Genomic DNA, 24,944 nt, shown 5'->3' with positions numbered 1-24,944 from the left:
ACTTGCAGCTGCAGCATTTACCCCAAGATAACTCGCAGATTACAGTCCTAATCTTACCCTCAAAGTCTACCACGAAATACCTCGCTTTGATTTTTTGCATCGCTCTACTATATTGATAGTCTTTGGAAACAAATAACATCATTCTATTTATATCATTCTGTTTTTAGTAGTGGTATTTCCATTTATGAAATGTAGTAATTCTCGATCATTGAAAATGTCAAATCCTAGAAATCGGACCATTCCTACACATGATGTTAACATCGTTCTCAAACAGTTAGCTGAAGATTCATTTGACGAATCCAATTTATGTATACATTTATTACATCAGGATTAGAAACAAGTTCTGTTTAGAAATAACTCCAAGAACAGTTTTTATATTTTATTTTCACATTGAAAACCATAGTGAGATTTGCTTAACCACAATGAGATTTGCTTCAGTCTCAAAGAGTGTGTTTATGTAAAATTAAATTAATGCTGTTGGCAAGCTGCACTTTTTTTTCTAAATGAGAAATGATCTAATAAAGGTATATGGCTCTTTCACCTATAAATAGCAAAATGATGTAGTGAGCTCTGAGGTGATAGTAACCTTAAGAGAGAACCAGGATCACTAAATTCAAACTTTCCCTTAAGCTTCCAAAATTTTCATCACCTACCTTCTCATTTCCCTCTAAGCTTACTCTTTCTCGAAATTTATGGCAAAAAAAAAAAAAATCTCATTCACTGTTAGTTTTATAAAATAAGGATATTTAAATAGCATTAATTCATATTATTTCACTAGGTAGTTACCACTGTAATTGTGAAACAGTATATATTTCATCTAGATTTTGGAGAAATGAAATCTTGGGACTAGCCTGGAAACCTATAAATCATTTCTAACACTGAAATTCAAAATGACTTTTCCCATAGAATAAACAATTGAATGTTGTTTTATAAGTTGGTGGACATTTATATTATATGACAGTAACTTCTTAGCTCAGCTCCCTAATACCTTGGCTGTTTTCTTCCTATTTTATTCTACCTTGAATATAATTGTTCTGTAAAAATTTAATATATTTGCAACATGCGAACCCCCTAATCTGTAATGAGAGCTCCTTACCATCCAAACACATCATCAAAATTATTTAGTTTTGTATTCATAATGATAAAGACATCAACTCAAAATTAAAATTTTAAAAATCAGCTATATATAATCATACAATATTCAATCTTATCTTTCATTACTTCCTCTAAATGTCTTACTAGTCCTCGTACTGCTTAGGCTCTAGGGTTGTGCATGTGATATAAATAAAGATAACTAATGCATGGTCCTAGCTCTCCAGGGGCTCACTTTTGGGGTTTTCTTCTGTTTATTTCTTCTGCTTTTTTAATGCAAATTTCAGCTATTTTGAAACTTAAAATTTGCATGTATTATGTTGTCTTACAATGGAGAAGATCTATAATGACTGTGTCTCATACCCCTAAGACATCCTCCAAAGAGAATATACTCTATAAAACCCACTGATATCTTGACCCCATACTTAGCTCTCCCTTTTCTGAACTTCTACTGCCCTTAATTTCAGTAACATCCGATTAAATACTGTTCTCTACCAAAGGTTTTAACTGCAAAGAATGGGTTGGTTGTAAATATGCTGTAGATATTGATCACCTCAGCACTCCAGGTGGTTGAGCGGAGCCTCGGTTGATGTAATCAACAACCTCACTATGAATATATCATCACTACCTACAGACTCAAAGACCAAAGTTGGCAAGATATTTTAATTTTTATGTGTGCTATGAAAAAGGCTGGGAAGTAGAGCAAGTTTAATTTGAGGAATTTTCAAATTTGAAGTAACATTAAATAAAATTTAGTACAATGACTTCATCTTGAAAATGAAGGAAATGAAACCTAGAGAATTTAATTTGTTTAAGGTCACACTGATATTTAATAACAGAAGAAGACATTCTTATAATCTAAAACCACAGGCTCCTGGCTTTTGGCTTGATTATATCACACTGCTTCTTTAATTGCCACTTATGTAAATCTTGCCACCCCAACAAGACTGTAAGGTCTTTGAAAATAAGGCTGAAACATGATTTATATGTAGCTCTCACCTAAGATGGAGGTAAGCAAAGTATGGGCAACGGACCAGATACTATCCATCACAGCCAAACCCAGGCATGCCAATTCACTTAGATTGTCAGTAGCTGCTTTCATGCTTAGCGGCAGAGTTGAGAAGTTGCAAGAGAGATCATACAGTCAAAAATATTTACCTATTACTATTTACAGAAAAGGTCTGTAGATCCCTAACCTAAAACAATGCTAGGTCAAACATTCAATAAACATTACCAAACAAATATGTGAGCAAACACTGGGGGAAAACATTTCTGATCCTTTGGTGTTTTACAAAAGATATAAAAGAAGAGCATGTAAACTGAGATAGTACCATGAAAGCTTTTAGTACACTTAACCAAGTTTACACTTTCGTCTGTATAATTTTTTACATTCCACACCATAGACTCAAAGACCAAAGTTGGCAAAAGCACTAAAGATCAGGTAGTTAAGTGACTTGCCTAAAATCACTCAGCTAGTAAATGGCAAATACAGGACTGAAGCCTTTAAAAAAATGTTTTCATTATAATCAGGTGAATTTTAATGAAACAATTACTTTCTACTCTTTGAGGGTGAGGTATAAAAATTGACTTTATAATGTTACAAGTAACCTGAGTATTTAAAAGTTTGATTCACCATAAAACAATTATAGTAACATAAAAACTCGAGGGAACCAAACCCACTCTGAATTCACAGATCTCCTTTTTCCTCAAATTCTGTCTATTTCTCCCCTTGATGTTATCACTTTGTTTTAAAACACTAACACTATGCTTATACTGTCGTGCCTTAATATACGATGCTGAAATTTCAAAGTATTTACTTAAATAATCTCAACTTATACCATGAAATGTATACTTGACTTCTGGACCACTATGAATCTTACCACTGCTTCAAAACATGGCCTATCTCTATCCTACTGTCATAAAAACAAGTATTCAACAGCCATCTCCTTAAATTTCCTTAGGATTCTTTCATTAGGTCTTCCTCTGTAATAACTTAGTAGTTTTTCTAAGATATTTATGTTGCTGCATAAAATCTACATCAAGGCTCATTATTCTTTTCTTCATGGAGAACCCCTGTCTTGGTGCAATATACTGCTAATCAACTCCACTTGCCTTCTGGGAAATCCTATTCAGGACCTTCAAAATCTTTCAAACTCATCATTGTTAATCTCTTGCTTTGATCCCTCTGACTACTCTATTTAAGGCCGCTAAGACCCTGGTTTCAACCATCATTACTTCTTGCCTAGATTCTACAACGGACTCCTCATTAGTCTCCCAGCTTCCATCCTTGACTCCCTGTAGTCTATTCACACAGCAGCTAAAGCAATTCTTTTTAAAAACAAGTCAGAAACAGGTCACTCCTATACTCAAAATTCTCCTATGGTTCCCCATCTCATTCAGAGTATAGCCAAAGTCCTTACAATGCCTTATGAAGTCATACCTGATTTGATGACCTGTGACCTCTCACCTCAACTCTTACTAAAGTAGTCCCCCTTTATCCATGGTTTCACTTTCCATGGTTTCAGGCAACAGAAGTCCAAAAATAATAAATGGAAATTTTCAAAAATAAACATTTCATAAATTTTAAGTTGAGCACCATTCTTAGTGTGATGAAATCATTAGGTTATAGTCTAAGGCCAAGTAACAGTGCTACATCATTCACCTTGCTTCATCTTATCACATAGGCATTATTATCATCTTACATCATCACAAGGGTGAATACAGCACATTAAGATATTTTGAGAGACCACATTCACATAACATTTATTATAGTATATAATTATAATTATTCTATTTTTATTAGTCATTGTTATTAATCTCTTACTATGCACAATTTATAAATTAAACCATAGGTATGTATGTGTAAGAAAAAAAGTATATATAGGGTTTGGTGCTATCCACAGTTTCAGGCAACCACTGGAGGTCTTGGAACACGGGGGTGCAGAGAAGGGGGCACTATTGTCCCCTACTCATTCAGCTTTCTCATACTGGCCTCCTCGCTATTCCTTTAACATGTCAGGCAGGCTCCCACCCTGGGGTTACTTTGTCTGACTTGAGTACTTATTCCCCAGATAGCCAGCAACATGACTCTTTCATCTCCTCAAGCCTTCACTCAAATGTCACCTAAATGAGGACTACTTTTATCGTCCTTACACTGCAACTTATCTCCTCTCCATACACACTCGACATTATTTCACTGATTTTTTCTTTTTTTCCATATTATTTATCATCTCCCAATATAACATAATTCATTTATTATATTTATTGTATGCTATCTCCTTTAATAGAGAGTAAAATCCATAAGAGTAGAAATTTTTGCCTGTTTTGTTTTTTGAGGTATCCTAACTACCTAGAACACTGTCTAGTACACAGTAGGTATTTAAAATATTGGGGAGTGATTAAATGAGTGCTATTCCATTTCAAAAATTTATCCATGTAGATTCTCAAACTCGCTAATCAGATATCCTTTCTTGCTCCCTACATCTATTTACTATTCACTAATTCATTAAACCAACCAAAGTGGCACTTATGACATTCTCCCTTGTATGATATTGTGGAGGCAACACAGTGCTGCAGAAAGAGAACTAGCATACAGAAATCAAAAAATTCACCCCTTATTTACAAGTTGTGTGCCCCTGAAATCTGTTTCCTAGTTTGTGAAATAATGACAGTAAGAATCTTCGTTACCATCTCATGGAATTATTAAGATCAAGTGAGATAATTCATGTTAAAGTGCTTTATTAAATTCACAAGTTACTTTATGTGCATCTTATCTTTCCTGCTAGTGTTAAAAATAAGAGCTAGGATCAAGTGTTATACATTTATGTCCACCACAGAATTTTTCAGAATATCTTGCATATAACAGGCACTCATAAGTTTGATCAAATACATTGAATAGATGAGATGAAATAGACAAATTTATACCCTACCTCATTCCAAAAAATATCTGACATGCATGCTTCTTTAACCACTCTGACTATGCCACCAATAAATTTTGTTTTCCTCGCTCATACCATTTCCCTTTCTGAAATAACCCTTCTTTCTCCTAATCCCACATACTCACATATCTAAACCCTATTTCTCCTACAAAACTCAAATCAAAACACCCACCTCCTCCTCTTAGTTTTTTATTCACTTCGACCAAGAATGATCTTTCTTTTCTCAGTTTGTCCATATCCCTTATCATATACTGTTTTACGTTGCCATATCACTAACTAGATTATAAATTCAGAGTCCAGGATCAGAAAGTTTTCAGAGATACCCTAGAGAACTTTAAACATAAACAGTAGGTATAACAGAAACAATCTTATGTAGCGGCTATTTTTAAAAATCTAACAGAAGGATATGAAATAAGACCACGTTACGTATGAAATGCTACCCTGAATCTTCATAAATTAAATGCAAATAGCTGATTGTTTCTATTTTACACACAAATGAAATTAAGAAAAAATATACTTAGTTCCTGTATATTCTTTATATCTCCCAAGTACTTAGACCAATGTCCAATATATAAAAATGGGGAGACACTTTGGTATAGTAGGTAAAAGCGGTTTTTAAATCAGTGCCTAGCATGGAACAGTTACTAAAATCTAGCTACTCAAAATATAAATAGCCTAGATTTATTATTACAGTTCTGAAACACTTTATTTGTGAAACGAGCTAGCTGGGAAACCATGGATATACTTAACTTCTCTATGCCTCTGCTATTTCATCAATTAAAAAAAAGAGAGAAAATACAAAAAGTAGAGCAGCTTTAGAATTAATGAGAAAATTATATAATGTGTTTAAAATACACTGCCTGCCACATAATAAGCACACAATGAATAGCAGCTATCACTATAATCACTACCAACTAGGTATTTCTAAATTATTTCTTGATTAACATTTCATATATTGTTTTGTTAAGGAAATTACATTGGAAATTTAAATATTTTCATTTCTGCATCTCCAATTCAATATATAAAAATGGCCAACACAAACTATGATATTACCACAAAATATGTTGTTAACGTTATGCAATCAGTAAAAATCTACAAAGAATATTTATGGATATCTAAAAATGCTCATGATAACGTTTTTTCAAAAATACAAAACCGTGTATTTAACAAGTTCTAGTTTTATTTAAAAATGTTAACCTTAATTAAATAAATTAATCTTAATTAAATTGAAATTTTCTTATATATATTTTTTCATATATAAGTAGTATAGTCAACAGAAAATACACCAAAATATTGACAAGTTATTTTTTTTCTTCTTTTCTGAATTTTCAAAGTTTTCTACATTAAGCATCTTTCTTTCAAATTCAAAAATTTAACTTTTTTTTTTTTCCACACCTACAGCATCCAGTCTTCCTAGGTGGTCTCCCATCCAAGCACTAACCAGGCCCAACCCTGCTTAGATTCCGAGATCAGACGAGATTGGGTATGTCCAGGGTGGCATGGCTGGAGACCAAAATTTTAACTTTTTAAATTTTCATATCAAAAAGCATTTATAGAAAATTGCAGGTTCTGGTCAAGATGGTAGTACTTAGGTAAACACTGTGCTTGTCTCCTCTCACAAACACATCAAAATTAGAATTAAACTATAAAGCAACCATCACTGAGAAATGCCTAAAGGCCAGCTGAACAGAAGTCTTACAACTATGAATAAACAGAAAAAGTCACCTTGAAACTGGTAGCCGGAGTGGAAATGCAAAATAGGCTGGTACCATATCTGCGTGTGGTGGTTAAAAACTGAGAGGGATATCTCTCTTGCGGAGGTTCCCCCTACACACACCAAGGAGTGAGAGGCCCCGACCCCACACAAGGCTCTCCACTCCAGGGTTCCAGAGCCAGGAAGATAAATCCCCACAGCTTCTGGCTGTGAAAACCAGCAGAAATTGTGGCTGAGTGAGATGTGGCTGCTGGAGTCCCAAGAACTCTTCTTAAAGGTCCCACGCTTGTACTCACTCACTGCGAACTCCAGTGCTAGGGCAGCAGCTTGAAAGGTGCCAGAGACATACGGGGAGAAACTGAACTGCCTGGCTTCAGGGCAAGGGCTGGAGGGGCAGCTTTCCCCCAGAGAGAAGTGCTGGCAGAATCCATTATTCCTTTGTTGAACCCTCCCCTCTCCCAGCATGAAGACATAGGCAGTTGCCATATTTGAGTCTCCATCAACCAAGCTAACAATGGTCACCCTGCCCTAGTGATTCCCTGAGACCTTGCCCCACACAACTTACTGGCCCACCCCGGCTGCTTCCAGTGGCTTTTCCATACAAATGGCCTATCTTGGCTCACACTACAGACTTTCCTGAAATCTCAACTACAAAAGGCACACACAACCCATACAAGAGATATACCTGGAGCACCCAGCTCAGATGACCAGGGAAAACTGTACCACTGGGCCCCACAGGACACCTACTACATTAGGCCACTCTACTAAGATCAGGAGACATAGTAGCCCTACCTAATATATAGAAACAAACACAGGGAGGCAGCCAAAACGGGGAGACAAACATGTCCCAAATGAAATAACAAAAGAAAGCTCCAGAAAAAGAACTAAACTAAATAGAGACAAGCAATCTAACAGATACAGAATTCAAAAACACTGATCTCAGTAAGAATTTCGAGAAAGAGATAGGAAACATAAAAATGGAGACTGAAAACATAAGAACCAAACAGAAATGAAGAATACAATAACTGAAATAAAGAATATATTAGCGACTAGGAGCTGTAGGCGTAAAAAAATAAATAAATAAATAAAAATAAGGGATTATAAGATGACAAGGTCCTTGTAATCTATGAGGTTAACCAAGGGTTGCCTTGCCTTAAAAAAAAAAAAAAAAGACTATATTAGAGAGAATCAATAGTAGATTAGGCGAAACAGAAGATCAAATTAGCAATTTAGAAAATAAGGAAGCAGAAAACACCCAATCAAAAAACAGCAACAAGAAAAAAACATCCAAAAGAATAAGGATAGTTTAAGGAGCCTCTACAACATCATCAAGCATACCAACATTTGTATCATAGGGGTACCAGGAGGAGGAGAGAAAGAGCAAGGAATTGAAAACCTATTTGAAGAAATAATGACAAAAAAACTTCCTTAATTTGGCAAAGGAAATAAATATACAAACCTAGGAAGCACAGAATCTCAAACAAGAACTCAGAGGCCCATACCAAAACACATCATAATTAAGATGCCAAAGGTAAAGACAAAGAGAGAATCTTAAAAGCAGCAAGAGAAAAGCAGTTAGTTACCTACAAGAAAGCTCCCATAAGACTGTCAGCTGATTTCTCAACAGAAACTTTGCAGGCCACAAGAGACTAGCACAAAATATCCAAAGTGATGAAAAGCAAGGACCTGCAACCAAGATTACTCTATCCAGCAAAGCTATCACTTGGTATTGAAGTCAGATAAAGAGCTTCCCAGACATGAAAAAGCTAAAGGAGTTTATCAACACCAAACCAGTATTACTTGAATTGTTAAAAGTACTTCTTTAGGAAGAAGAAAGGTCAAAAATATAATTAATAAAGTGGCATTAACTACATATCTATCAACAATTACTTTAAATGTAGATTGATTAAATGCTCCAATCAAAAGATAGAGTGTCTGAATGGATAAGAAAACAAGACCCTTATATATGCTGCCTACAAGAGACTCACTACAGATCGAAAGACACACAGACTGAAAGTAAGTGGATTAAAAAAGATATTTCATGAAAACAGAAACAAACAAACAAGCTGGGGTAGCAACACTTATACCAGACAAAATAGTCTTTAAAACAAAGTCTGTAAGAGACAAAGAAGGACCCAGTAATCCCACTTCTGGGTATTTTTCCAAAGAAACCCAAAACAATACTTTAAAGGGACATGTGAATCCACATGTTCACTGCAGCATTATTTGCAATAGCCAATAAATGGAGGCAACTAGGGTATCCTTCAATGGATGAATGGATAAAGAGGAGATGGTACATATATACAATGAAATATTACTCAGCCATAAAAAATGAAATCTTGCCATCTGCAACAACTTAGATGGTAGAAATGCAAAATGATAGTCACTTTATGAGGTAAATATATACTGTGATAAGTATATATTTGTTCTTTGTTCCAGACACAGAGCTCCTAAAATTTTTGGAATCTCGGGAGTGTAAGAATATCTTTCATATGCTAATGAGATGATTGGTGACCTCCCCTAGATAGCTTACCAAAAAAGACTAAGGCATGATTAGAGGAGTGGAACTTTCATCCCCACTTCCCAAACTGCTGGGAGGGGAGAGGTGTTGGAGATCTGAGTTAATCACCAGTGGTCAACGGTTTAATTAACCATGGCTATGTAATGAAGCTGCCATAAAAACCCGAAATGGCAATGTTTAAAGAGCTTCTAGGTTAGTGAACAAGTGCTGGGAGGGTGGTGTGCCTAGAGAGGACATGGAAGCTATGCACCACCAAAATCCCCTCTATTCCTTGCCCTATGCATCTCTTTCATGTGGCTGTTCCTGAGTTGTATCATTTATAATAAACCAGTAAACATAAGTAAAGTGCTTTCCTGGGTTCTGTGAACCGTTCTAGCAAATTACTAAACCTCAGGAGGAAATTGTAAAAACACCGGATTTAAGTTGGTCAGAAGTACAAGTGGCAACCTGGGACTTGCAACTGATATCTGAAGTCGGGGCAGTCTTGTGGGACTGAGTCAGTAACCCGTGAGGTCTATGTTAACTCCTGGCAGTTACTGTCAGAAACGAATTGAATTACAGGATATTGAGTTGGTGTCATAACTGGTTGTTGTTGTGGAAAAAAACCCACACATTTGGTGTCAAAAGTCTTGTGAGTAAAACAGTGCAGATATATTTACCACATAACTCAGAGAAATGAAAACATGTCTGTAAGACCTATATACAAAACTTCATAGCAGTTTAATTCATAATAGCCAGAAAACGAAAATGATCCAAATATCTATCGACCAGTGAATGCATAAATAGATACACAATGGAATACCACCCAGCAATGACAAGGAATGATGCAACAACACAAGTGAATCTCCAAAGCATTATGCCAAATAAAAAAAAGCCAAACTCAAAAGACTATACTGTATAATCCCATGAACATATTAAATTCTAGAAAAGGCAAAACAATAATAATAGGAAAGCAGATAAGCCAGGAGCCAAGGGATGGAGAAAAGAAGACTGACTGCAGCAAAGGGGCATGAGAAATCATTCTTGGGTGACAGAAATGTTCTATATCATTATTGTTGTTATATGACTATACACTTTTCAAAACTAATCCAATTGTACATTTAAAACTGGTGAGTTTTACTGTAAATATGTCAATAAAATTGACAAAGAACATTAAAGAAATAGTTTTTTGAAAAAAGAATATTCTCTCTTTGCTCTCTTTCTATGAAGATTTCCAAAACAAACAACACGAATGCACAAAGTATACTTTACTCATATTTTTCTTTTTAACATAAAAGTCTGTAATCCAAGAATCACTAGTAATAAATTTCTTAATTGTCTCTGGTACAGATTAAGACAAATTATACAGTTGAACTGTTAGTTTTTATTGTGAACTAGATTGTGTAATCCATGACCAAATGTCTTTAAAGATAACTATTATGCACATAAATATATGCTACTTTTCCTTAATTATATTTTAAAACTTTAATGATATGAATCATTATTCTGATGATTCTGTTATTCTGGTGAATCTGTATTCTGACAGGTTTAACTTCTTAAAATGATATACTGTCCATTATCTGTTTGTAATGTCACAATTAGGAGAGGTTTAAAGGTACGAGATTCAATATTTAAATCCAGGATAAATATCCAGTAAAATAAACTTACCTGTGCCAGAAGCGATACAGAAAAGTGATTGACTATCACAAAAAACCTTGAGGAACACATAGAAGTAAAGCCAAAAGATAGCAAGATGGTGACTTATAGGAGAGACCTGGCCACAAATGTGTTTGTTCTGTGTGGCTTGAATAATATATTAAAAATCAAAAGATTACTCATCTAAGCTTTCCAGTTTCTTTAGAAAAATCAGAAGCCCTTGCAAGATTCGGCTCACAGTCCTAAATGACAATAATCAGCTAAAGCTAAGAAGATGTTGTCCCTTTAGACAAGGCATGTACTCTTCAATTTCTCCAAGCTCCATAACACTTGAGTTCACTCATTTTCACTACCTGCCTGGCTACAAGTACCTGAGTTTTCAAACTCTAGGAGAACTATTTCTTATATGTGCTTCAATGAACCATAACTGAGAGGTGAGGTGAGAGTTTCATGGAAGGAGTTTCCCCTAAATTTGTTATGCCTAGTTCTCCCATCCAGGCAGATCACAAAACGAAAGACAAACAAAAAAACCCACCTGTTTATTAAGAGCAAATTATAAAAATGAATATGTTTTACTACAAAAAGCAAAATGTATACTGAATGCTGATGTGATACAGTGTGTTTGAAAATTATAAGCAATTTGGTATATTTCCACACTAAGCACAAACTCATATTCTAGAACTTTATTCATTACCTTCATTAATGTAAAAAACCAATTCATGTGCAAATCAAAGGAAAAACAAAGCATCTTTATTCCTCTACCATAAAACTGAGACTTTTAATACATAAAGACATTAAGTATACTAAAGATTTTAGCAAAAGGATAAAATATAGCAATATGTTAGAAAGCAAATAGTAATTATAAGCATGCATTTATTAGCTGCAGTAATTATTATTCATCTCCTTTATTTAGTGAAAATGGAAACTATCTTTTACCATAACTTTGAGATATCTCTTGCTGAGATTATCTCTTTTTAGTTACCAAAGAAAAGTCTGGAGAACCCTACATACAAAGAACAATAAGTTAACAGAAAAAGATACTCTAACAGACTTACCCGCTCTGCAGTAGCCTCATCGCCTGGTAGACATGCAGCAGCAGCAGCAGCAGCACAAGCTATTTCCATCACAGCAGAACTGGTAGGGGCATCAGTAGTTGATGAAGACCTGGGTCGGCCAGACTGCATAACAGTTGCCATCTCCTGGCCAGATTTCCTGTTGATTTGGGGACTTCCCTTTGGGGCCTCTGGCTTGCCCCGCCTACTATGCAAGCTGGTCCCTCTCTTCATCTTGGGTGGCACTCGGATCTGTTGCAGGACACGATTCAGAGCTGTGGGGTGGGTGGGAACACCATCAATCTCAGCACATGCGTTCTGGCTTTCCAGATCCACTTCAGGTTCTGGATCTGCCTGAATTTGTTGCACATCGTGTGGAGACACTGATGACCTCCTGCGCTGGTGCTGGAAGAGATGCTTCAAGCCTTGGCCAATCACATTAATGTTCTCCAAAGCATTGTGGGTCATTTTAGACAACTTTTGTTCGGATTCTGTCTGCTTTCTGGCCTCTGCATCTTGGGATTTGCCTCCAGGATCAGGGTCCTCATATAACTGTTCACTGCCTGAAGGCTCCATCAGTAGACTTAATATGCTTATTTGCAAACTCAAAAAATTTTAAACACACCAAGACTGTCAAGTTAGGTAGGCATTTGCTTCAATAGTAACTACACATGCAGCTGTAAGACGGAGGCTTCATGCCTATCTAATGTTAAAAAAAAAAAAAAAAAAAGAACCTTGTATTATAAATCCATGCAGAAACTCCAATGTTAAAACAAAGAAAAACATGCCATTAACCAAACAAATAGGTACGGTCATTAAGCAATCTTTAATCAGAAGATTAAAAATGTTTCCTAGATAATGGGTAATGATTATTTTCTAGAATAAGAGGAAAAAGCTCAGAAATGGGTACATATGAAATGAAAACAGCAATGTTTTTAAAAAAATCCCTACAAGTTTCAACATATGAAGAAATGAATACTAGAGGAGTCATCTTGGGATGGAAACCATAATAGCTGACAAATAGACACTGCTTGGGAAATCGAAAGACCAGACCATTCAATATGTACGGTCTTGCTGAGGCATTTTAATTCCTCTCATTCACAACTAAAGTTAATTATCCATATGCTGAAACTCAGTAAATTCAAACAGTAATAATGAGAAGTGGAGATCCCAACTTAACTGTATGTGGATTTTAATGGAAAGGAGAGATTTCTTGCTATTCATATTCATCAAGGTCACTGGTAACTAGGGGTGATAGGTTTGCTCTTTTAAGAAGAAAATATGAATAAAAATCATGCAAGTTGAATTATCCGCTGAAACACAAATGACCTTCTGGCACCATATGAGTGAATGATCCAGACAGAGTCTATCTTCAGAGAGACTAGAGATTTCTTCAGTACCAGCTATCAAGAAAAGAGATTCTAAGAAATCCTTTTCTCTGAATACTATCACCCCTAACACAAGTTTCCCATATATCCACACAAATTCAAAAGCAAAGAAGTAACACAGTAACTGGTATATGATAAAAGAGTAGAGAAATAGAAAGGTCAAATAGCAACTACACGCCAACATTAAATGCAGGAAATTAAAAGGAAGCTGAAACTAAGAAATGTAAGGTCAGCACAACTGCCATGGTTACAAAATTCACATGCAAAAAAAGAAGGGGAAATTGTAGGTATGAGATTTTTCATAATAGAAAGTGTTTATTTTTATATTGAGTTTCTGCAAATGTATAAAACAAAACTATTAATGCACAGAACCTGCTAGAGAGGACAAATATGGCATAGGAAGAAGTTATTTCCATATTTTCCTTCAATTTATTGTTCAAAGGGCTTTAAAACTCCCTACACTACACCAAGTACTTTGAACAGTCTAAGTTACTATCAATGAAGCACTATGGTGGTCATGTTCTGGAGAAATGAGGACTCCTTTCCACCAAGAAGCAATCTAGAAGGCATAAATTAGCTGGATATAAGTTTACTGTGAACTCAAGGCTAATAGAGTTCAGAGAGAAGAATGCAAACCCACTAGTTTTCTTACTCTCAGAAGACCTTCTTACCATGTATATGGGCACTGTCATTGTGACTCTGCTGTCCGTATTCTTTCATGCCTATTTTCCCATCTCCTGATCTCTTCATGACCCAGAAGCATAAACAGTGCGACAAGGTAAAAGACATTTGTCTCTTACTAATAGTATCTTCCTCTTTCTAAAGACCATAAAATTTTTTTCTCCCAAACTAGGCAAATGAGTAGCAGCCATGAGAATAGGAAATTTCACTGCCTTTTACCCAAATTCTTTGTAGCCACACTGAACTCTTGCCACACCACTGGGGCCTCTGACCTTTTCCTGATTGTGCATTGCTTCTGTTTTTCCTTTTCTTTTTGGGAAAGCCAAGAAAGAAACCCTTAATCCTTATTAGATTAATGACTGTCTTGGCCTCTACTGGAGTTTTCTGGGGCTCCTTGTGGACAAACATGTTGCCATAGTATATGCATTGAATTATCCTCACCTTCCCTCATGAATTTGTAGGACAGGCTAATAGTTATTGAATTACTTCCACTCTGCAAAACATTGAACACCTCAGAGAAAATTTACCAAAATAATCCAGTAACACTACATCAATTAATCTCTTGCACTTGGCTATTCAGACCCAAAGAAGATGGGAAGATGTGAAAGTGGCAGGCTTATAATGAAGCAATTTATTTTTATCCTTATTTCATTACTTAAGTAATACAACCCATTTTCTTATTGTTTTTGAAAGTAAAATGTATCAGTTTCTCTGATAAGAATAAAAGACACCATGAATAAGGAATGGTGTCAAGGTTAGCTGGAAAACCAAATAATCTATTTTTCTCATATATAAATGTATTAGGAATTTTTTAGCAAATCGGCTTCTTTGGGGCAGTGGTATAAACTAATCAAGTGGTCATCGGCTTCTCATTTTTCAAAAAAAAATTGGAAAATTGGGTACATTTTATATGTCAGTGACTTCATTTGACATTTCACTAACATTTGGACATCATTTATTTTCATATAATTCAAAATGACTAATTATAAGGAAATGCCAGCATTCTTAGGAAAACCTAGAAACAGGTTGTCAATTTCCAAGCCAAAGTTTGTACAGGCTATCTACATAGTTGCAAAGATTGTGTAATAGAACAGTAATAAATTCTGGGATTTCAAAAGGCAAGACATAACCATACTAACTAGCAGAGGCTTACCTACCATGGCACCCTAAATTGTGCTTTAAACATCAAGTGGTAAGATAAGAATTTTGAAAAACAACCCAGTGTATTAATGATAAAATGATACTGGTTTGTATCATTAATATCACCCAGTGTATTAATGATAAAATGATGATTATGGCTATCATCTGCATTACTGCTGTGATATCGACAAAAACAAGAAATACGGTCAAAATTTTGAAGCTTGCTAAATTTCTGTAGGCCAACAGAAAATCTTTAAGGTCACTTTCAATATAAGCCAAATATTCAGAAAGGTCAAATGCTGTGCCAAAAAAAAAAAAAAAATACCAAAGCCAGTAATGAGCAATAATTAACTCTATAAAATTGCTGATAGTATGCATGCAAGCACTAAAGGAATTCAATAATGGCAAAGTTTTTTAGGACTCCCTTATTTTCTTCTGTAAGACAGTAAAATTCAAACTAATAACAATGGTTGCTCGGTTTATTAAATTTCCCAAATAACCACATTGAGATCCCTGGTTTAACACATGCAAGTTCAACTGCAAAGCTAAGTGTGCTTTTGTAAGAAGGAAACGTTGGCTTCTCTTTAATTCAGTCAGCTTCTCTGAAAAGTAAAGTTCTTATAAGTAAACCAGAGGAAGCAGGGAAAGAGAAAAAGGAAAAGAAGGGTATGGCAGAAAGGGGCTAAGGGAAGGAGTGAAAAGCTGGAAAAGAAGAGGAAAAGGTAACCACCTACAGATCAGGTATTGCAGTTAACTTTGTCAAAGTCTCTGAATTTTTAACCATTTTTCTACAACAGTTTTGCCAAAGATATAATACACCATTAGTTCACATTCAAGAAACAAGTTGTTCTGAATTAATATCAGAAATAAGTTTAAAAATTATGTTTCTAAAATCTGTTAAATGTTTAGGAGGGTGTTCTAATTCCAAATTATATGTGAATTCTTTTTCTTTAAGTTTTTCTTTCCAATTTTTTTTTTTTTTGATATGGTGACCAAAGCTTTTTGGTTTGGCTATGAACTAAGTTATTTCACTCACTACAAAGAGCTGGATACTTGCCTTTATCATTCTTCCTCAAGCACTTTTAAGATATACAGGAATCCTTTTAGGAAAAGCTGAAAAGCAAACATTAAGAATTACAAAATGAGAAACTTATAAGGGAGAACTTATCTACTACACACACACACACACACACACACACACACACACACACACACACACACACACACACACACACCCCTAAGTATGTACATAAAATGTTAATGTTTATCTCTCTGGTAGAAATAGGGTAATTTTTTCCAGTATTTTTTAGTATTTTCTACAAATTCGAAAACGTAATTAAGAAAAACTAAGAAAGAAGATATTTTGGAAAAAATATTAACTTGTCAGTACTTAAAAAAGAAAGTGGCACATATCATAAGTAGCAAAAAATATTTTTACACTATGATATGGAATTAGAAATGAATATTCCATTAATTCTAATCTTAAAGTAACAAAAAACATAAAACAAGTACATGAAAACACAATCTTATAAGCAATTTTTTTTTCAAGTACTAATTCTGTACCTAATTTTGCACTCAAAAGCAACTCTAAACACTACAGCTACCACTGTACAATTGAGAATCCATGTGCAAAATTGAAAATTTCCTGGAAAACTAGCTTCTGACAGCCATTACCAGAGAAACAATTTAACTAAATGAGTATTTTGTGAGCATCTGCTATGTGCTCAGCATTACATAGACCAAGTAAAGCATATTACCATGCCCTCAAGGAACTCACAATCTAGGGTAGAAAATAATATTTACACATTTGAAACATAAAGAAAACAACACAAAATCACATAATTAAGTTCTAAAATGTGTGAAGAAAACTGCAATTTCCATTAGAAATCAGGAAGATCAGTTAGAATTAGGTTTGTCTGGGAAATTTTCATGAAGGAGGAAGAGGCTTTAACTGAGCTTTGAAAAGAGTAGACAGATGAATAAGCAGGAAGATAGATATAAGCCAAGACTTCCAGCTTAGCTAGCAGTAAATACAGTATATCTGGGGCTAGTAGAGGCCAGATGACTGGCTGGCAGATGTGAGATAGAACTTTCTACCATATAACCTTTTGTATCTTTTGAATTTCGTACCTTCTGACTATATTATGTGTTGAAAAAATAAATTTACATATTTTGAAAAAGAAAGAAAATCTTTTTTAATCTCTAGGGTGAACATTTAAAAAAATAGTACAAGAGTATATAACTACCATGCTAATAGAAAGAAAAAAAAAGAATTAAAATACTCTAATAAACGCAAAATAAGAGAAGATCACAAACAAGGAGAACATATAAAAAGCAAAATGTAAGATGTCAAATGTAAACTCAAATATTCCAGTAATGACATTACATGTAACTAGACCAAAAGACAAAAAACATTACACTAAATAAAAAACAAGATTCCACTATAATGGTGCTTACAAGAATCACATCTAAAATATGAAGACAGAGGACAGTTAACAATAGAAAGTATAGAAAAGGTCACATAAGCATAAACAGAAAATACAGTTGCAAGAGCATGGATGAACCCCGCTGCAGTTAGAAAGATTAAACCACAAATTTTGACAACTGCTGAAGTCTAAAAATGGGCTAATACAAGAGTGTAAAGACCTTGGGGGCTGCGATCATAAGAGAATTCCCACTCTATTATAGGCTTTTCCTCCAGGAACCTCAACAGGGGGGATCTGAGAGAATACAAAGAAAGCTCCCCATCCTTACCCTCGCCCACTCCTGTAGAGCTTGGAGAGTAGAACAGCAGCCAATGCCAATCAGCCCAGACCTATTTCCCCTACCTCCCTATGGAACAAATCTGCAAGGCTTAATCTGCAAGGAAAAATTAATCAAGGCCTGTACCCCAAGAAGGCGGGTTGAATTCCACAATAGCTGAAGGAAAGGAAGATTGACATAATCTTCGCTATCTTTCTAAAGTAACACTAATCTTAATGCAGAGGGAGAAAGGCTTTAAAAACCTTAGCTAAAAGAAAAAAAAAGGGGCTTAAAAAACCTATCCTAGACACTGCAATTGGGGAAAAAGAAGGGTAGATGCTCTACCCATGGAAATGGAGTGGAAAGTCTGGTGAAGGCTACACTTCCAAGACCCAGGTTCTAGTACCTGCCTAAATCTGAGGCTTAACAGATCATCAGAGAACTCCCCTCACTCTCCATTACCATGCTAACATGAGCAAAAATAATAGTGGAATACAGCTGCAAGAGGCAGATTCACTCTGAAGAACAGCACAAGAGAAAATCCAAAGGCCAAGCAGGGAGATATAAGACATCAGAGAAATTTGAAGTCTCTGGTTTCCATGGCAACTACAAATGTCAACTCTGATAACGATAGCAATAATAAACTTCAAACACTGCCCAATCCCTAACAGATTAACGCAAATTCCACCCTAAAGAACGAGAAAAGGAAACCTGCAGTCTTCTCCAAGCATGTCAAATATCTACCTTAGTATTTCCTGTCCTATACAACATGGTCAGCTTTTCGACAAAAATTATGAAGGAAGCTAAAAGCAGTAATAAAAACACAGCTGCAGAAACAAAGCAATCATCAGAACTAGACTCGGATATGACAGATTTTGGAACTCTCAGACGAAATTTAAAACATGATTAATATGGTAACGACTCTAAAGGAAAAGGTTGAATGACAACTTTAAAATGTTGAAAGAAAAACTGCCCAACAAATATTCTATACCCAGTGAAAATATCCTTCTTAAGTAAAAGATTTTCCCAATCAGAAACAGAGAATTCAGTGCTAGCAAACCCACCCTACAAAAAATATTAAAGCAAGTCCTTTAGACAGAAGGAATATGATAAAGGTGAGAAGCTTGGATCAACACAAAGAAATGAAGAATAAAAGTAAAACAGAACCTTTTTCATATTTTTAATTGCTCTGAAAGATGGCTTTAAATCAGTAACAATATATTGGGTATTTATAACATACGTAGTGAAATGTATAATGACATTGACAGTGAAAGGATTAGGAACATACTATAATAAGATACATACAGTACATATGAAGTGATATAGTATCATTTGATGGTAATCTCAGATTATTTAAAAATGAATACCCAAAGTCGACCACTAAAAAACATTTGAAAAAAGTATAACTAAGTCAATAGATTTAAAAAAAGGAAAAAAAAAAAAAAAGCCCAATTCACACCAGAGGAGGCAGAAGGAAAAAAAGAAAAAAAATGCAATAAATAGAAAACAGGTAGCAAGATGCCAAGTTTAATGTAACTATATTAATTATTGCTTTAAATGTGAATTGTCTAAAAACACCAGTTAAAAGACAAATTTAAATTTAGCTAAAAAAGTAAGATCAAACTCAATGCCATCTAAATGAAAGACCTAGATGGGAAAAGATAAAACAATGGAGAAAGATACCATACAAACACTGAAGTCTGAAAATCAAAAGAAAGCTAGTACAGACAGTCCTCAACTTAGTGAAGGTTAGACTTATGATAGATACTCCAGTTTCCTCCCACATTCCCAAAACTGTGCACATAAGTTTCACTGGCATATCTAAGCTGTCCCAGTCTGAGTGTGGGTGGGTGAGTATGTGAGTGCACCCTGCGATGGAAGGGTTTTTGTCCTGTCCAGTGTTGGGTCCCGCCTTGTGCCCTGAGTTGCCAGGATACTCTGGTCACCTGAGCCCCTGAACAGAAATGAATAGGTTAAAAATAATTATTTTACTTGTTTTTATTCAGCTTTCTTAAATGTATATATAGCTCACATTTATTTCAATGTTTAGTATTAGAAGTGTTTTAAGTCTTTATTTAAAAGTTTGGTGATATTTTTGTGACCAGAAATATGCCACAGGAATTTAACACTTATTTATATCGATTAGCCTAGGGTAAAATTGGTTTCCTTATACGTCAGTTTCCTTAAAGCTGCAGTTTAAGTGATGACTACTCCGTGTGTGTGTGTTTGTGTGTGTGTGTGTGTGTGTGTGTGTGTGTGTGTGTACACAAAACACATGCATATATGTGTATATATGCATATGTATGTGTATATAAATGGATGTCAAAGATGAATGAATAAATAAGCATGAAAAAGAGAGAAATCATGTTAATAGAAAAAAATAAAGGAGAGGAATACCCTGAGGAGACAGTACAGATAATCTATAGTATCTCCCAGACATTCCCAACTCCCAAAATTACTCTTTACTCCCATGATCAATTACTATCTCAAGATGAAGGTGCATGAAGACAAAGAGCTTTCCTCAGAAGCCCATAATTCCCAAATACTTTTTGAAATAAAGATGCACAAATAAATACCATAAAGTACAACTCAGATATCTACTACCAAAAGCAAATTGTTAATGACCAACGAAGGGACAGAAGTAATCCCTCGCCATGAAAACTGAAAGAGGAAGTATTTGCTGAAGCCTCTGTGATATAGACTGAAGCACTTCTGACAAGGGTTCTTAACAACTTCAGAACAAGTCCCAAAAAATGTCCCCAAAAAGCCTCAGAGTGAGTACATGATGGCAAGACTCCTGAAATATCACATGAAATACCCTGAAAATCTGCCTAATTTCACCCTCAACAGAAAAACATCATGTGACACGTGAGCAGGGGGGGAAAAAAAAAAAGTCAATGTCTCTTGAATACTTTTGTGTAAGGGCAGTCAAAACAGGAAAAATAAGTTTCTCTTCTGTATATTCAGTTCAAACTAAGATAAAACTCTGTAAGTTTTCTCTTGTGGCAATATTCTCCTCAAACATATGCACAAGAAAGTATACACTTTAAGCTGTTTTTCATCCTTTTTCATCACATACAGCAACTAATGCTTTGAACAATGTCAGCTATATCATAGTTTCACAAGAGACTCCCTTCTAAAAACCCAGTAAAGACTATCAAAATGAAATTCCTGATAACCTCGAATAGCAAAGGAATAAGGAGCAGAATAAATAAACCAACTGAAGACAATTCCTATTAAAATCACTGAAAATCAAGAAAAAGCCAAACTAGATTCTACTAGATTCTAATACATTATCTTGAAGTTTATCTTTAGAAATCATAATTTCAAATTTCTTATATCATCAATTTGTCACTTAAAAAAAAACAGAAAAAAAAAACACACTCATAATAAATATATAATGTGTTACATTTCAAAATGCCTTCAGTGTCTCAAATTTTATTCAACTGCCCCAGAGCCGATCTTAAATCTCTCTGGAGTAAATGGATGAACACAAAATTTAGAAATAAAACTTAGCCATGTTTTTCAGATTTTAAAAAAGAGTCCAATTTATGTTCTTTCTCCTTCACTGTAGGTCATTTCAGATGGTTTCAACGGTAACACATACTTTATGCTTTGCTACACTGAAAATTTATTCAATGGTTCTATTCTTAAAGTCATTATTTCTTCTCATGCTTCTATTTTATAAAGGGCAACATTTTCCCAGCCACCTCCTAAGGGAATTCGTGATTTAGCACATCTTTTCCCAACCCAGTCATTCACACTCAAAACAAATCTTTCTCTTGACCTCCTTGTTTTATACACTACTGACCAAATGCATAGATAAGAAACCTAAGAGTTGAGACGGAATTGGGAAAGATGTAATTAAGTTCAGTAGATATTTACTAGTTTGACGAATGTTCTCTCTCTCAGTCACAAATACAGTTTAATCAAACTTCCTTGTGTTTATTCATTAAATATAGCCAAAGAAAAACTTTACTAAAAGCACAGTGACTACAAAGAACAGGCAGTTAAGGTTCCTTGGCTTAAACCATTTTGTGAATGAATGAATGAATGTGCAAACATAAGAATGTAAAATGCTAAAATATAGTGTTGCATTAAGTGAGAAATGCTGTCAAAGTGACACTGTCTAGTGAGTAGCTGATAATAATTTCAGGATCCTTTCATAGGTTGCATTTTATTAAAGCCTTCTATTTACTGCCTGACTTTGAAAAATAGTTTATGTGCTCACAAAAATGCTTAGAAATCTTGTGTTCTCTAATACTTCCAATTCTAAGAAAGTCTCTCCTAAGCAAGAATACTTCACGAAGAATAAAATGTTATATAGTAATTCTTCAATAAGGGGTCAAATATGTGTTTATATGTCTATATGTTATAAAATCGATTCTCCAAAGGTAATTGGCATTCAAAGGGACATTTTTTAAAAAATCCTGGAAATGGCTGCCTGATCAACAAAGAAACAATTTAATTTAGCACAGTAATTAAGAGCCTGGGCTTTGCAGTGAGCCAGTTTTTTAAAGCCACATACTAGCTATATATTTTTGGGTAAAGTCTTATATGTCAAGTCTTAGTTTCTTTATTGATAAAATAGCAATGAGACCTACTTCCCAAAGTTGTGAGAAATATGATAATGCACAAACCATATTTTTTCAGTTTTAGAAAGCAATAATTGCTCCCTAAATGGTACGTAGGGATAGTAAAACGAAAAATAAAAATAAAAATGAAAGCACGGAACTCCACAATATTGTGATTTATGAGTATATTTTGGTCACTCAGATGTCCAGTTCCTGGCTCAAAGCTCCCAATATTCTTGGAATTTCCTAAGTTTTGAAAGTGATAAAGGTGTCTTTTGTTATGGTAATAGAGTGACTTCTGAAAAGTACCCAAGGGGGAGACTGGTTGCCAATGGAGTCAACCACATGATTAGAGGGTTGGACCTTTTGGTCTTACCCCAGACCTCCAAGAAAGGGAAGGGAGCTAGAGGTTGAATCAAGTCGACAATTTAATCAATCATTCCTATGTAATAAAGCCTCTATGAAAACCCAAAAAGATGGGGTTCGGAGAGCTTCTGGGTTGGTGAACATATGGAAGTGCTGGGATTGTAGCACAACTGGAGAGGGCATGGAAGCTCCATGTCCTTTCTCCATACCTTGTCCTAAGCATCTCTTCCACCTAGTTGTTCCTGAATTACATCCTTTTAGGATAAACCAATGATCTAGTAAGTAAAATGTTTCCTGAGTTTTGTGAGCAGCTCTAGCAATTTTAAGGATCCCGAGTAAGGGGTCATGGGAACCTCCAATCTGTACCACGTCTGTCAGACACAAAGGTAACAGGTAACCTGGGCCTGCAACTAGCATCTGGGGGAGTAGGGGGGTCAGTCTTGTAGGACTGAACCTTTAAGCTGTGGAATCTGATGCTATCTCTGGGTAGAAAGCATCAGAATTGAGTTGAATTCTTGGACACCCACCTGGTGTTCAAGAATTGCTTGGTGTTGTGTGGGAACCCCTCCCACCACCACACACACTGAAACTGGGTCTCAGAATTTAAGTTCTCTCCTTTTGCAATAATTAGATTACCCTCACCCTCTCCCCAGCATCTCTCTCTGCCCTCAACCCAACCACAGGAAACTATGGTTACAAGTGTATTAACAAGTGTATTAGAAATATCTAGATGTGACAACCAAGAAACTACAAGTAAATTAAGCCTTAAAAGTTTTTGACCCACCACACATTAATTATATTTTCATAATTTTTATTCCATTTTACTTCTCGCTAAATCCAAATAAAATTCAAGTGATTCAATTCTCTTTCTAACCTAAACCTAATATATATTCAGTGACTGTAAAACAAGTATCAAAGAATGTTCAGGCGAATAGGAACATTTTCAGTGGTGAGCGTAGTGCATTCTAAATGTTCAAAACATTGCTTTAGATTAAATAAGTATATATAAAATGTCAAAATTCTAGCCCAAGAATATAGGTATCATTAAAGTATGACTTTTTTATTCTATTATAATAGGTTTTGCCAACATCACCAATAAGTACCAAGTTCTTACCAATTCTGCTAGGCCTCATAAAATCCAGTAAATATAGCATCTGCCTTTAAAGAAACTGAAAAATCTAATATGAAAAGAATGGTAATAAATATGTACAAAATAAATGACAGACCTTAAACAAATGATTTATGTGGTATTATATTTGAAAGCATAAAATATTACCATGCTCCACTAATTCCACCACTCTGTCAGTTCTATTACAGCTGAGGTATAATGAATATAATAAACTACACCTATTTAGCATGTACAATTTGATGAAATAACATATATTTTTATACTCATAAGACCATTACCATAATCAAGATAACAATTTTCCATTATCCTCCAAAGTTTCCTCACGCCCCTGTGTAACCCATTCCACTCTTATGCCTCATCCCTGTAACTACTAATCATCTATCTTCTGTCACTGTAGATTAGTTTGCATTTCCTAGAATTTAGACAAGTGGTATCATACAGTGTTTTCTTCTTTAGTCTGACTTCTTTCACTTAGCCTAATTACTCTGAGATCCATCCATGTTAAGTATCAACAGTTCTTTCCTTTCAATAGCTGAGTAGTATTCCATTATATGAATATGCCAAATGCCAACACTGTTCATTTGTATACCTACTGATGGACATGTGAGCCATTTCCAGTATTTAATTATTACTAATAAAGCTACTATGAACATTTGTGTACAAGTCTTTATGTGGACATATTGCTTTCATTTCTTTTGGATAAATACTTAGAAGTGGAATGAATCATATCTGATAAGGGGTTACCATTCAGAATATATAAAGAACTAAAACGCAGAAAGAAAAAACCCCAAATAACCCACGAATACCCCAATTAAAAAAATGGGCAAAAGACTTGAATGACATTTCTCTAACAAAGATTTAAAAATAGCCAATAAGCACATGAAAAGATGCTCAACATCACTAATCGTTAAAGAAATAAAAATCAAAATTATAATGAGATACCACCTCATACCCAATAGAACAGCTACTACC

The 24,944-nt window shown here is 35.0% G+C and overlaps 1 protein-coding gene and 1 pseudogene across 5 annotated transcripts in view; both read right to left on the bottom strand.

Annotated features, from left to right (window-relative positions):
* TMCC1 (transmembrane and coiled-coil domain family 1) overlaps nucleotides 1-24,944 on the bottom strand; it is a 185,777-nt gene that overhangs the window by 121,889 nt on the left and 38,944 nt on the right. For 3 of the 5 annotated variants that reach the window (XM_023536831.1, XM_011370525.2, XM_011370526.2), the window contains 2 exons: nucleotides 16,219-16,274; nucleotides 11,956-12,655 (listed from right to left, as the gene is read on the bottom strand). In XM_023536831.1, the coding sequence (XP_023392599.1) occupies nucleotides 11,956-12,528 (573 nt within the window). In that variant the 5' untranslated portion in view covers nucleotides 12,529-12,655; nucleotides 16,219-16,274. The remainder of the gene's footprint in view (nucleotides 1-11,955; nucleotides 12,656-16,218; nucleotides 16,275-24,944) is intronic. The other 2 variants (XM_023536832.1, XM_023536833.1) reach the window with 2 other exon arrangements.
* LOC111746000 lies at nucleotides 6,423-6,541 on the bottom strand (annotated as a pseudogene).

The sequence above is a fragment of the Pteropus vampyrus genome, unplaced genomic scaffold (genome assembly GCF_000151845.1).
Source record: "Pteropus vampyrus isolate Shadow unplaced genomic scaffold, Pvam_2.0 Scaffold171, whole genome shotgun sequence".
NCBI classification, from domain to species: Eukaryota; Metazoa; Chordata; class Mammalia; order Chiroptera; family Pteropodidae; genus Pteropus; species Pteropus vampyrus.
Note: the sequence above shows the minus strand (reverse complement) of the source record. Positions and strands in the feature narration are given on the sequence as shown.